Source organism: Rhipicephalus microplus, chromosome 4, assembly GCF_043290135.1.
Source record: "Rhipicephalus microplus isolate Deutch F79 chromosome 4, USDA_Rmic, whole genome shotgun sequence".
NCBI classification, from domain to species: Eukaryota; Metazoa; Arthropoda; class Arachnida; order Ixodida; family Ixodidae; genus Rhipicephalus; species Rhipicephalus microplus.
In genome coordinates, this window is record NC_134703.1 from 9,151,855 (window position 1) to 9,166,395 (window position 14,541).

At 48.6% G+C, this 14,541-nt stretch overlaps 1 protein-coding gene across 1 annotated transcript in view; it reads left to right on the top strand.

Annotated features, from left to right (window-relative positions):
• LOC119171523 (atrial natriuretic peptide receptor 1) overlaps positions 1-14,541 on the top strand; it is a 770,478-nt gene that overhangs the window by 382,736 nt on the left and 373,201 nt on the right. The window contains exon 11 of the mRNA XM_075892139.1: positions 14,393-14,497. Coding sequence (XP_075748254.1) covers positions 14,393-14,497 — 105 coding nt within the window. The remainder of the gene's footprint in view (positions 1-14,392; positions 14,498-14,541) is intronic.

Below are 14,541 nucleotides of genomic sequence, written 5' to 3' on the forward strand. Positions count from 1 at the left end.
AGGCGCTTGCGTGATGCGTACGTAGCATCATTCCGCAGTACTAAAACTCTTTATTATTAAATGCTTGAATATCGCGATACTGCACTTTTTTTTTAATTTCGCTTCCTTGCGATGTTTCGTCATTTCAAGACCCGCGTGTCCCCTTAAGTGATTACCTGATGCATACTTTTGAAAGAGCATGCTTTATTCGTTCTTAGCTACATTTGTCTTGCTTTGGAAATGCGACGACCGGCCACGGACGATGGCAAGTAACACTGGTCGAAAATCATGCCGCCTTTTCTATGTTTCTGATAAGATCACTGGCGCTTGCTTCCTAGTCGAGACAGTAGCCCAGGATAGCAGTGTGGCAGCTTGGGCTAGTTGGTATCACATGACGATAGTTATAGCGATCGTGTCCTTCGTGTCCTTCTTGTCTCTGTGTCGTCGTTTTGTTCTCGCGCTATAACTATCGTCAACCCAGATTAGTGTCATCCCGGCCACGTGCGCAGATCGCCGTCGCAATGAACAGGCCTGCCCACTCCAAGCGATCAACAATTCCGCCATTCACACATACGGCCAACGCCATATTACACCTGACCTTAGACTACGTTGTACGTTCTGCTGGATTTACATCCTCACTGACGTCTCGCAAGCCGTTATTGGAGCTGACTTCCTGAGTTTTTTCAACCTTGCTGTGGACATGGTTGCTCATCGCCTCATTGATCTCAACACCCACCTCTACATCTACGGTCTACTCTGTACTTCCTCTCCAACGAGACTGCGAGCTTTCACACCGGCTTCGCCGTATGCAAAAATACTCGCCGACTTTCCCAGCATCACGAAACCGCACACCAGAGAGTCACCGGAGAAGCATTTTATTACTCACCTCATTGTGACCACTGTACCTCCAGTTTTTACACGACCCCGTCGACTATCTGGAGAATGCCTCGCTATCACCCACCGTGATCTTGAGCACATGCTTGAACTCGGCATTGTGCGGCCTTCCTCCAGCACTTGGGCGTTGCCATTCCACATGGTGCCTAAGAAAGGTCCTGGCGACTGGAGACCATGTGGGGATTACCGTGCTTTCAATGCCCACACCTTATCAGACCGCTATCCACTTCCTCAAATACAGGATTTCACGTCGAGTTTGGTGGCTGGGTGCACAATCTTCTATAAGATTGACTTAGTGAAGGCTTACCATCAGATTCCTGTAGAACCCGCCGACATTCCGAAGATGGCCATCACCACTCCATTCGGTCTGTTTGAATATGTGAGGATGCCTTTTGGATTGCGCAACTCTGCACAGACCTTTCAGCGCACTATCAACGAGGTCACGCGAGGTCTCGATTTCGTATTTGCCTACCTTGATGACCTCCTTGTAGCAAGCTCATCCGGCCCTGAGCATGAAGCCCACCTGCGCACCCTGTTCCACCGCCTGGATGATTATGGCCTCGTAATTAATCCCAATAAGTGCCTCTTCGGCGTCGCTACAATAGAGTTCCTAGGCCACCTTGTCACCCCAAAGCGTATGCAACCACTCGTCAGCGAAGTGAAAGCTATTCAAGACTTTCCCCCCCTGACTTCACTAAAGTGACTCCGAAAATGTCTGGGCCTATTAAACTTCTCTCGCCACTTTCTTTCAAAGTGTGCCACATTCCTAAAGCCCTTGACCGACCTATTGGCTAAAAAGAAAGACCCGGCTGCCCCACTGGAGTGGACCGAGGACGCTTCATCTGCCTTCGTTACTGCCAAGAAGGCTCAGACAGATGCCACCATGCTCATACATCCCGTCCCTGATGCCCCAATTCGTCTCATCACCGATGCATCAAGCGTGGCAGTTGGCGCCGTTCTTGAGCAGCATGTATCCGGTTGGCAGCCCCTTGGTTTTTTTTCGCAAAAACTGAAGCCACCGGAGGCAAAATATAGTACATTTTCCCGAGAACTACTCGCAATATACCTCGCCATCACACATTTTCCTCATTTATTGGAAAGCCAGGACTTTTACGTCATTACAGACCACAAGCCCCGGACGTTTTCCTTCCATCGCAATCACACCAATTATACTGCACGGGAGGTCCGTCAACTATTCTTTATTTCCGAGTTTGCTGTGGATCTCAGACACGTACATGGGCCGGTAAAATTTGCTGCTGATGCACTATCCCGCATCAATGCCTTGTCAACCCAGCCACCACTAAACATGGAAGCGCCTGCAGCTGCCCAAAGCAACGATTCTGAGCTGCATCGTCTTCGTTCTTCATCCACGTCTCTATCGTTCACTGAGTGCCTGCTTCCATTTTCTACCTCATTAATAACGTGCGAAATGTCTACTGGTGTCCCTCGGTCCTTCGTGTCTTCAGCTTTTCGTCGTGCAATTTTCGATCATTTGCACATGAGCCATCCTGGTATTCATGCGACGCAGAAGCTAGTCACATCTCGTTTCCTTTGTCCAAGCATCGATGCTGATATCCGAAGCTGGGCGTGAACCTGCCTTGAGTGCCAGCGGGTTAAATTTCATCGTCACGCAGTCATGGCAACATCCCCCTTTCGGCCTCCAGACGCAAGGTTTTCCCACGTCCACCTCGACATCTTCGGCCCTCTTCCATCATCGCAAGGAGCCTGTTACCTGCTTACATGTGTAGATCGCTTCACCTGGGGGCCGGAAGCGTTTCCCATTTCTGACATTACTGCAAAAACAGTTGCCAAGGCTTTCACAAACGGCTGGGTGTCGCGCTTTGGATGCCCTTTTGTCGTCACCATTGATCGCGGTCGATTTCAATCGGCCCTTTTCACCACACTTGCATATATCCTGGGCATTCGACACATCCACACAACTGTCTACCATCCTTCCGCCATTGGCATGGTCGAACGGCTTCATCGACAACAGAAAGCTGCCCTCACTGCTCACCAGCCAAGGCAACGTTGGCACGACCACCTCCCCTTCGTACTTCTGGGCATCCGATCAGCATTGAAAGTGGATCTCGGCTACTCATCAGCCGAACTAGTCTATGGCATTTCCCTGCGTCTTCCAGGAGAATTTTTTGAGCCACCATCGCCACCTTTCACTCAGGATGCCTCCACGTACATCCGAGAGCTGCGCACTATGATTCGGGACCTTGCTCATGTAATTCCTGACGACCGACACCCCCAGTCCGTCTTCATCAGCCAGTATCTGTATGACTGCAGCCACGTCTTCGTTCGGCGTGACCAAATACGGCCACCACTCACACCAGACTATGATGGCTCATTCTGCGTACTCCATCGTACACCTAAGACGTTCACGCTGGACATCAATGGCCGTGAAGACGTCGTGGCTGCTGATGGACTGAAACCTGCGTATATCGCCGCTCTCGCGGCCGCGCGGTTTCCATCTGCAGTCTGGATGCCCACATTCAAGCATGTCCACTGGGCAATTGCTCTGGTGACTCCTACGGCTGTAGATTTACGGGGGAGAGCCCTGTAGTGCCTCATAATGCGGCGCTCGTCAAGGAAGAAGAAGTTTACATTGAGCCGCGCGGTGGGTGCGGCGCGATAATAAAAAAATTGGCCCAAATCTACATGTTAAACTGTAAATGTCGTCGAAAGACGATAGTTTTACGTCTGGAGAGAGTGAACAAAACGTTTATTTGATGTTCTGCACAAGAAAATTGGTGAATGGTATTCTGAAGGCGCTGCGTTAGAGTGCATCGAGCGTGTAACGGAGGCGAACAAGCGCATCTAGGCACGTTAAACACGACCGCCATCTGGCAGTTATCTTCGAAAACGAAGGCATGCGCGACCGCGGAGAAAAATATGCATGCGCCAGTCACGGAGGTAATAAGGTGTAGAATGGAAAGCGACGAGCAGGTGCCACCACCGTGCCGTCGTAGCAAAGCACTGGAAACACCTTCTTAAGCATCGTGTTGCACTGTCAGCGCAGCGCGTTAAACGCTACAGTCCTTAGATTGTTTTGTGTGTGTCCTCTTCTGGTACAAAGGCAGACAAACAAGACATAGACGTGTTGTTATGGGGCCTCAGACATGTGAAATACTTGCTTTTTTAACTGACAATCGCACAACTATGAGCGCTAAATCTCGAGCAATATTGGTGGGCACTGCGGATGTTGTTGGCTGTTCGGTGCCGTTTGAGGTATCGTTAGAGTGGACAAACATACAAATGTACAGACAGACAGACACACCAAACTTTTTCCGTGGAAGGTCCCCAAGAAAGACTATCGTCTTTAAAAATCAGTTCGAAAACTGAACGCTGTCAGGGCTGGATTCCTCGTGTTAGCTCCTACAAGCACATGTAAATTTTCACGTTACAGTATCAATGTTTATTGTTTCTTTAGCTGAGTAAAAGTCGCTCACGGGCACTGCACGGGAGGTCAAAATACTGTGCTATATATATTGGATAGTTCGTTTCCTGTAGTATAGTGTAGCGCGGACGGTCAGTGCTTGCGGTGTTTTACTTTGAAACAATAGTGCATATATATATATATATATATATATATATATATATATATATATATATATATATATATATATATATATATATGTATGTGTGTGTGTGTGTGTGTGTGTGTGTGTGTGCGTGTGTGTGTGTGTGTTCCATGATCAATATACTGCGTTCTTCAGTGCTGATTAAATTGGAATAAACATAAAATACACTCCACAAGTGCAGAATCGCCATTTTTTGCCATTCGTCCTGACGGTTCAACTGTTAGTCCCACTGGATCATTCTACTTGGACCAACACTTAAACCAAGTGGAGTAAGTGCCAGGGGTAATAGTTGAACACTTTCAGTTGCTCCAGCAGTTAGTCCAAAATTGGTTCAAAATCTGTGGCAGCCCATTTAGTCCCCTTGAGGACCAATGGCATACCCCCCGTTAGTCCTTTCCGGCTTGGAGTATAAAGGGTAAATTCTGTGTTGGCGAACCAGTTGGGTTTCACTGGCAGTACGAGGCCTCTTCTCGAGGCCGGGGCTATTCCTACCATGTGCCTTGCTGCAGCTGAAAGCAGTGATTCACTTGCCAAACGTCCGCGACATGAGGTGCGTAGTTGGTGTTCCGGCTGGCACTTATAAATACATTGCATTGAACGTGGAGCTTGTTAAGCAAGGATCGCAGCGAATTGCGGTGATACCCAATTCCAGGTCGCTATCATCATCATTTGCCGATGTTGACCGAGACGACGGCGGCGGCGATGATGTTGGTGACAGAGGCATGTCTACACCTTCAGAAACACAGCTGGACTGACTGCGCTCCTAGCAGACGTGCGCTCCTGTTTTTCGAGGGTAATGTAATCAACTTTATTGATTCATGAAAGAATCATTTGAGGGGGGGGGGGGTAGGGGAAGTGGAAGCAGGATGACGACGGGCCCTCGGGTTGCTGTAGGTGGCCGGACACTGTTGTGCTTCGGCGACCCTTATGGCCCAGCTCACTGTTGGGAGCTATAAACCCGGTTGCGAGCTGTGCAGAGAAGCCTCTCATCGCTCCTGGTGTTCTGAGCTTTGCCACGGAAACTTGGGTTCATTTGGACAATTCAGAAATATGTGCTGGAATTCGGTTCTGGTGCTAGAAAATAAGTTGCGATGAGGCGAGGTTTCGCCATGTGTAAAAAGAGAGAGAAGAAAAGAAGTTTTCACTGTGGCTGTTTGAAGTCTGCGCCACAAAGCCTGGTCACTTCTGAAAAGAGATTTATGTGGTGGGGGATACGTTAGGCAGGAATTTCGGTAAAACAGCGTGATATCGTGATAGCTGAGGAGTCGATCTCTGGCACCTCGAAGCGAGGGCAGGTCGCTGTGAGCCCATACATGACATATTTTTTTATTTGGACACATGGTGAAACAGAACTTCTAAACTTTATAGCGAAATTCAACCAGGTACATCCCGCTATAACGTTCTCCCATACTTACTCGCCCTTGTCTGTAGCCTTTCTCGACGTCAGGATTACCATTTCCCATGGACGCCTAATTACGAAGCTTTTTAAAAAGCCAACCGATAATCACCAGTTTCTTCATTTTGAAAGTAGCCACGTGCGCCATTGGAAGACTGGAATTCCATATAGCCAGGCACAGCGCTTTAGGCGCATATGCTATGAAGATCAAGATTTCAATTCTTGCTGCCAAGATCTGAAAAAGAAGCTTCTTAAGCGAAAATATCCAGAAAAAATTATTGACGACGCGATACACCGAGCCAGAGGACGCGATCGAATGGACTGTTTAAAAGGTAGCATAAAAAGCAACGAGCTTCAGTCAGCCAATTTAGTACTAACACACTCAGCGTCCATCCCCAAAGTTCAAGGTATACTGCGTAACCATTACAACATCCTCACCCAAAGCGACAGACTAAAAGCGGTCTTTCCTGAGCCCCCTCGAGTAGTGTATAGGTGCTCAAAAAACATACGTGACATCCTGACGTCATCTAAAATTGCTACTACTAACCGTACTGGTTGTAGCCGCTGCAACAAACCCCGTTGTAAAGTTTGTCCTCATATAAAACCGTCATTAACAGCCACCAGCACATCTAACCAATTCATTTTCACAATTAGGGGAAGCTTTAATTGTGATTCATCTAATGTAGTGTATTTACTTGAGTGTGGCACCTGCCATATGCAATACATAGGCCACACTGAAACCCCATTCAGAATACGTTTCAACAATCACAGATCGCATGCTAAAACCCAACCAAACCTTCCATTATCAAAGCATGTGAACATGCCCGGACACTCATTTAGTAACCTCAAAGTCACGATACTAAATCGGTATTTCGCACCAGCCATGATCGTGAACTGCGCGAATCATATCTCATTCATAAATTTAACACTGTTTCAGCTGGAATCAACGAAAACAAAGGAAAACTGACCTGTCTTTCACTAGATTAAGAGCGATGATGCACTGGTTTCAAATTGTACCACCTAAATCACGCCTTCTATGTCTGCCATTTTCATTTTGATTTTTTATTTATCTTCAATCATTTCACAGTTGCCTCCATTATACGTTCACATATCACTAAGATTGTTCTTATGCTGCCAAGCAATGTCATTGCACATCTACATCTCTTAACCTCGTATAAGCATGGTATCACGTCACAGTACATGTAAGGGAATCCTTAACTATGTCTTTAGTATGTATGTACCCTTCTGGTTTTTGTACTTTTTGTATTTTTTCTTTTTTTCTGAAGCACTTGACATTTTATGATGCGCATTGTAATGCTAACCAGAGCAGATGGCGCTGATCTGTTATTGAAAGGAGCTTTTAAAGCCATGTATGACCTGTTGTCACATTACTCTGACGAAGGCTGGTCCACCAGCTGAAAACGTTTAGTAAAGACGCTTCCACGAAAGCTTCGTCGTCTCTTTCTCGCCCATATATATATATATATATATATATATATATATATATATATATATATATATTGTGGGCATTTGTAACTTACATCGTCCTCATCCCTGCATAATCACAATCACCATCATCCGCTTGTCTCTTTGCCCTCATTGCCACTCTGGGTCATCATCATCGTCATCGTCTGTGTGCTGGCTCTGCCCGTTCGTTTTGGGAGGTCTTTCCTCAAATAAACGCTGTCGCAGCCAAGACTACCAAGACTCCATACGTGGTGGAGGTGGATTTGCGGTCCTCTGACCTCCCGCAGCCCGCTATACCCGCTTGCGCCCACAGTTAGGCAGCATGTCCCAGACCGAGCCTGCCGGCACTGATGTCATCAACCACGCACCGCCGCAAACTGCCCCTCTTACTTACATACACGGACATCAGCGGGAACCCCCGCTCTTCGCTGGTCTTCGGGGAGAAGACGTAGAAGACTGGCTTGATGACTACGAATGCGTAAGTGCCGCTAATAGGTGGGACGAGGCCGCCAAACTGCGCTACGTGCCTTTTTATCTGGTCGGAGTCGCGAAGACATGGTATTTTAACCATGTCGTTGACTTACCCGACTGGGCTACCTTCCAGCAGCAGCTGCGGCACGTCTTTGGGACACCAGACATTCGATCCGCCGTCGCGAAGAGGACACTCGATACTCGCCGACAACATCCTGGTGAACCGTATACTTCATACATCGAGGATGTCCTCGCACTCTGCCGGCGTGTCAATAAATCCATGCCGGAATCGGACAAAGTGCGCCACATATTGAAAAGCATTGGGCCTGTTGCCTTTAATGCCCTCGCTGTGCAAAACCCAGCTACCATCGCTGATGTCGTGGCGACATGCCAGCGCCTTGATGCGCTGGACTCCGTCCGCCTTCAACCAGACATCGGCGACCACCACTCCACGTCAGATGGCCATCTGCGTGACCTCATCCGGGACATTATACGCGAAGAATTGCGGTCCATGGGCTTCACACCTCCTACACCGCGACCTACACAGCCTTCGGGAATGCCCTTACGTGACATCATCAGGGAGGAACTTACATCCCTGACTGGCTCTGCGCCCGTACAGCCACCTGCTTCTCGCCCTATAGCCACGTACCCTCAAGTTGCTGCCGTGCCTCCCAGCGACGCCCACGCGACATTGCCACGTCCATCCTACGCGTCAGTTGCTGCCGCTACCCCTGTGAACTACCGTTCCGTGCCCCCTGACCCTTCGGCCCACCTGACCGCGCTATCTCCAAGTGCCCCGAATGCCTTCTCTTCCCCACCATGGCGCTCGTCTCGCCCTGTATGCTACTACTGTGGCTATCGCGGCCACATATCTTGTTTCTGCCGGAAGCGCCAGCAAGATGAGCGTCGGAACGATGTGCGTGAACGGGATTTGTACAACGGGACGTCTTATCAAGGTTGGCGTTATTCGTCTCCCCCGCACCGGTCTCCATCTCCTCCTGCATCGACTGCACCACGAAACAGCCGAAACACGAGACGCCGCTCGCCTTCGCCCTTCCGCCGTTCCACTTTTCCACTTCGGCCCGCCTCATTCGCCTCTGATATTCATTCGGAAAACTAAGTGATGCAGTTTGTGGAGGAAAAACTGCATTCGAAATTAGAACTGAAATTCCTCCATTAGGCCCGTGTAACATGGTTTCTGTGGAAGTGGAAGGAGTGCGAGTCGATGCTTTGGTGGACACAGGTGCGACATTGTTTGTGATACGTGCTGATTTGTGTGAACATTTAAGGAAAGTAATGACGCCTTACGATGGCCCCACGTTAGTTGCTGCCCAGGGGAACATCATTCGCCCTTCCGCGCTTTGTACTGTGCGTGTTTTCATCGACGGCATCCGCCATCATGTCCAGTTTGCTGTCCTGTCCCACTGCTCTCACCAACTAATTTTAGGGTGGGATTTTCTATCATCTGCTTCCGCGGCGATTTGTTGTGGACAACGCGTCGTTCACCTCGCTGACACCGACTACATGCTTGACGACGATAATCAGAAGCCACTTCGTCTGGTCGCTGCGAAAGACATCGAACTCTCGCCATCTACAAGAGCAAATTGTCACCATTACGTCCAACGACATCTATCACGGGGACGTATTGGTCTCACCGTCACCACTTTGCGTTCGCAAAGGTATAGTTCTTCCGTCCGGTGTCGTTCGTTTTTGCAATGGCTCGGCACTTATCACCGCTGTCAACTCTACACCGGAGAAGATCTTACTGCCACAGGGCACTACTGTGGCCCGTGTTGCTGACTTCGAGCCTGTACTCGTCACGCCACTTTAGGCCATCGCGTCCAAAGAACCTTGCCTCGGTGAGTATGTTTCTTCCTCCGCATTTACCACCACTATCAGCAGCGAATTGACTTATTCACAGAGGCAGCAGTTGCTCGCATTGTTACAGAAACATGCAAATTCTTTCGATATTTGCTCGTCTAAGCTAGGCCGCACTAATACTACAGCACATCGAATTCAAACTGTTGGGACATCTATTGTACTCCGCCGACCCTACCGCGTGTCTCTAACTGAAAGAAAAATTATAGAAGAAAACGTTGCGGACATGCTTAAACGGGAAGTCATCCGTCCCTCATCTAGCCCTTGGTCGTCTCCTATTGTTTTGGTCCATAAAAAGGATGGCTCTGTGCGGTTTTGCGTGGACTACCGGGCGCTCAATAAGATCACACGCAAGGACGTGTACCCTATGCCACGCATTGACGACGCCCTTGATTCCCTACAAGGCGCGGAATTCTTTTCAAGCATCGACTTGCGTTCTGGGTACTGGCAGATCCCCATGCATGAAGACGATAAGAAGAAAACGGCATTCGCAACCCCCGACGGGCTATATGAATTCAACGTGATGCCTTTCGGGCTCTGCAACGCACCCGCGACTTTTGAGCGCATGATAGATGCCGTGCTGCGCGGCTGAAATGGAAAAGTTGCCTTTGCTACCTGGACGACATTATTATCTTTTCTTCAACGTTTCCTGAGCACCTAGAACGATTGGATCAAGTTTTGACGTGCCTTGCCGGCGCCGGGCTTCAAATAAACACGAAGAAATGCTCTTTCGCTAGCAAATCCATCAAGGTCTTAGGACACGTCGTTAGCAAAGATGGCATCCGGCCCGACCCTGACAAGATTTCTGCAGTCCTTCACTTTCCGCGCCCCGAAAAACCACAGGAGCTTCTCAGTTTTCTTGGCCTCGCCTCCTGTTTTCGCCGGTTTATCCAGAACTTCGCTTCTATTGCTGCTCCATTACACCAACTACGTGCTTCCAACGTCCCCTTTCTGTGGTCTCAAGAATGCCAAACAGCATTCGACCTGTTGAAGCGGGCACTCACGCCTGAACCTCTGCTCTGCCACTTTGACGAAGCCGCACCAACTATCCTCCATACCGACGCTAGCGGCCTTGGTATAGGAGCCGTTCTTCTACAACGCGACAAGTCTTCCCTAGAGAAAGTTATTGCATATGCCAGTCGCGTACTCACCGCTGCTGAAAAGAACTACACTATAACTGAGCAAGAGTGTTTGGCTGTGGTTTGGTCGGTCCAGAAGTTCCGTCCCTATCTCCACGGGCTCCTTATGCTGGCTTTCTACACTGAAGAACTTGTCCGGACGCTTGGGTCGGTGGATACTACGCTTGCAGGAGTACGAATTTGATATAACTTACAAGTCAGGCAGAAAACATCAAGACGCCGATGCTTTATCTCGTTGCCCGCTTCCAACTACCCATATGAGCGTTGGTGAGAACTCAACTGCCACATCTACCAAAGTTCATACGCTCGCATCAATAACGCAACCCTTTTCGGACGATGAGCCAACATTTATCTCCCGCCAGCGGTCCGATTCATACTGCAGACGCATCATGGACCACCTTTCGGGAGTTTCTCATCCACCAAACGCGCGACTCCGTCGTCGACTCCTGCACTTTAAGCTGGACAATGGGGTTCTCCACCGCCACGTCTACCACCCTGACGGTCAGCGCTGGGTTCCTGTACTGCCACGCTCTCTTCGACTTCAGGTGCTCGAAGCCTTCCGCGACGACTTGGCTGCTGGTCATCTTGGTTTTAAAAAAAAACTCTTGACCGCATTCGATGTCGTTATTACTGGCCTGGCCTTCTAGTGTAGCTCGCTACGTCGGTTCCTGCTACCTATGCCAGCGTCGTAAACTCTCCACGTCGGCACCTGCTGGACCTCTACAGCCACTTCCGCGCTCTTCAATGCCGTTCGAGGTTGTAGGTGTTGACCTTTACGGGCCTCTCCCCGTCACATCGGCTGGCAAACGATGGATAGTGACTGCCGTGGACCACCTGACACGCTACGCTGAAACTTCCTCTGTTATTACAGGCTCAGCTGTGGAAGTTGCAGACTTTATTCTTCACGCAATAATACTGCGTCATGGGGCTCCTCGTTTACTGCTTAGTGACCGCGGCAAAGTGTTCCTGTCACAAGTTGTAAATGAAGCACTGCGCGCATCTGGAACTACTCACAAGACAGCTTCAAGCTACCACCCACAGACAAATGGTCTCACAGAAAGATTTCACCGAACCCTTGCAGACATGATAGCCGTTTACGTCCAACCCGACCACAAAAACTGGGACACTCTTTTACCATTCCTGACATTCGCTTACAACACCGCCGTTCAGCGAACAACTTGCTACTCACCGTTTTACCTCGTGTACGGACGCACCCCGACTACCTTTCTCGACGTCTCCTTCTTTAGCAGCCATGGGAATTCATGTCAGTCTTCTAGCGAAGAATACATTTCCCGCCTGGCCCAGTCTCGCCATCAGGCTCGCATCAATACTGAAGCGAGACAGCACGAGCGGAAGATCATCAATGACGAATCCCACCGCGTTGTGTCTTTCCAACCTGGTGACGAGGTGCTGCTTTTGACACCTATTCGCACTCCTGGTCTCTGTGACAAATTTTAACCACGCTTCATCGGGCCATACATTGTTTTAGAACAGACTTCGCCGGTTAATTATCGTGTGACACCACTCGTCGCCCCAACAGACCACCGCTACCGCAGCACTGAGATTGTCCACGTTTGTCGCATGAAACCTTTCACGCGACGTTCGCCATCACTTTGACTTACGGCGGCCAGGATGTCCGCTTTCAAGTGGGGGGGAATTAGTGTGGGCATTTGTAACTTACATCGTCCTCATCCCTGCATAATCACAATCACCATCATCCGCTTGTCTCTTTGCCCTCATTGCCACTCTGGGTCATCATCATCGTCATCGTCTGTGTGCTGGCTCTGCCCGTTTGTTTCGGGAGGTCTTTCCTCAAATAAACGCTGTCGCAGCCAAGACTACCAAGACTTCATAATTTATATATGAAAGAGAGAGAGAGAGAGAGCAAAGCGCTTGACGTATGACTATACTTAGGAATTACATCATAAGTATAGCATTATGTTTACATGTTATTAGCCGCCTCCATTCTTTCTCGAAATGAATCTTCAGTGGATAGATCGCTTCTGTCAGGATGTGTTACGTTATAGAGGGTGGTAGGAATAACATCAAAGGAGATCCATAGCTTCATATGATGGCCACTGTCTAGCTCACACTACAACTGAATAGTGGCCATCAGTCAAGGTAAGAGAGCGAGAGAGGGGATCATTTACACATGTGCACGGAAGGATATAACGTCTCATGGCTCACATTTGATTTAACATCCACGATAGAAGTCGTCACTGAATCTTGAATTCCGGAAATATTTGTCATGGAGGGTAGCTAGCGAGGTAGCCTACGTGAGTGGTTTGCAGCGTGAAAAGCAAACGGTCAGCAGAGGACAAGTGAGCGACGGTTTCTAGAGAAGACAAAGGTTTGTCAATCAAAGAAAAAAAAAACCCTGTTCAGCGCTTCATTTCAGCGTATTGCGGCACTTTTCGCAGCTCCTATTCGACCAGTTTGGCGCGTCCGCACAAGTTTTGGGTGGCACAAGGGGGGCTTTCCGTCTTTATCTCGATCCGTCACCATTTCATCCCCTTTCCCGTGTGTGTTCCGGTTGAGATGTCCTCTTCGAGAGGCAGTTATTGTTGGTGGCGTGGTAGAGAGTGATAGGAATGAGTGAACGCTAACTTGAGAAGCTACATGAATAAAATGAAAGGGTGATTTGGTTATGATGACCGCTCTCAGGCTCAACATTATCACAACTGGAAAAATGACCATCATTGAATGAGGCCAAAGTAAGCTACAGTGGGAGATTATTTACACATGTACACCGAAGGATGTCTCATGGTTCGATTGTGATGCGACTTCCACGAGAGAGTGTGTCAGCCAGCCGCTGAGACAGGACTCGTCGACAGCCTCCAAATAAAAAGTAAACTTGAGTGCTATTGAGCGCCATTGTTCGTCCCTGAAAAGCACCGCGCCGCAAGGGGCAAGGACACGTGAGCACGGTATTTAGAGGCAAATATAGAGGTGTTTAAGTGGAGAAAATATAGTACCTGCTGAATGCCTCATTTCTCCGAACCGTGACAGCCCGCTTTCCTACTCCTAATCCAGTGCGACGGGCCCGCATATGTTGGGGAGTCTGATCTCCAAATCGTTGTCCTTCTATTCCATACTAAGTGGCGGCGCCTTCTGTCGTTTTCGACATTACTAGCAAGATGGGGACAATAGAATCACCACCTTCCGTATCCGAGATCATCACGTTAGTGTGCAAGGTACCCGCGAGTAATTATACATGTGTGCACTGCCGCGAAGTACTATGTAATAAATTGAGAATATTTGTACTTACTGTAGCACAAAATTACAGTGACCTTCAAAACTATGCTCAGGCATTTACATGTCACAAATAAAAATATGTTTCCTTTTAATTCATAAATATGAGATTCTGGGCTCCTCGTTAGCTTCACATCATGACCGGTATTATAGAGTACTTCACTGACGCACCTTCACGTGCAGAATTGTTTCTACAGAACATGAGAACCTTGATAATTTTTCACACGCCAAAAATTGTAGTGTAGAGTCAAATGAGCATCAGTATTAAAAAGCTGGCGCTCGTCACCGATAATATCTCCAATATCTGCATCATTCTATCATACTTTCAGATGAAAGACCTCCAGCACGACCACATCGTTCGCTTCATTGGAGCCTGCATTGACCCGCCGCACTGTTGTCTTGTAAAAGAGTACTGCCCTAAAGGAAGTCTTCAGGTGCGTATTTTCAGATTTTTTAATGGCAATATTGTATCGTAAGG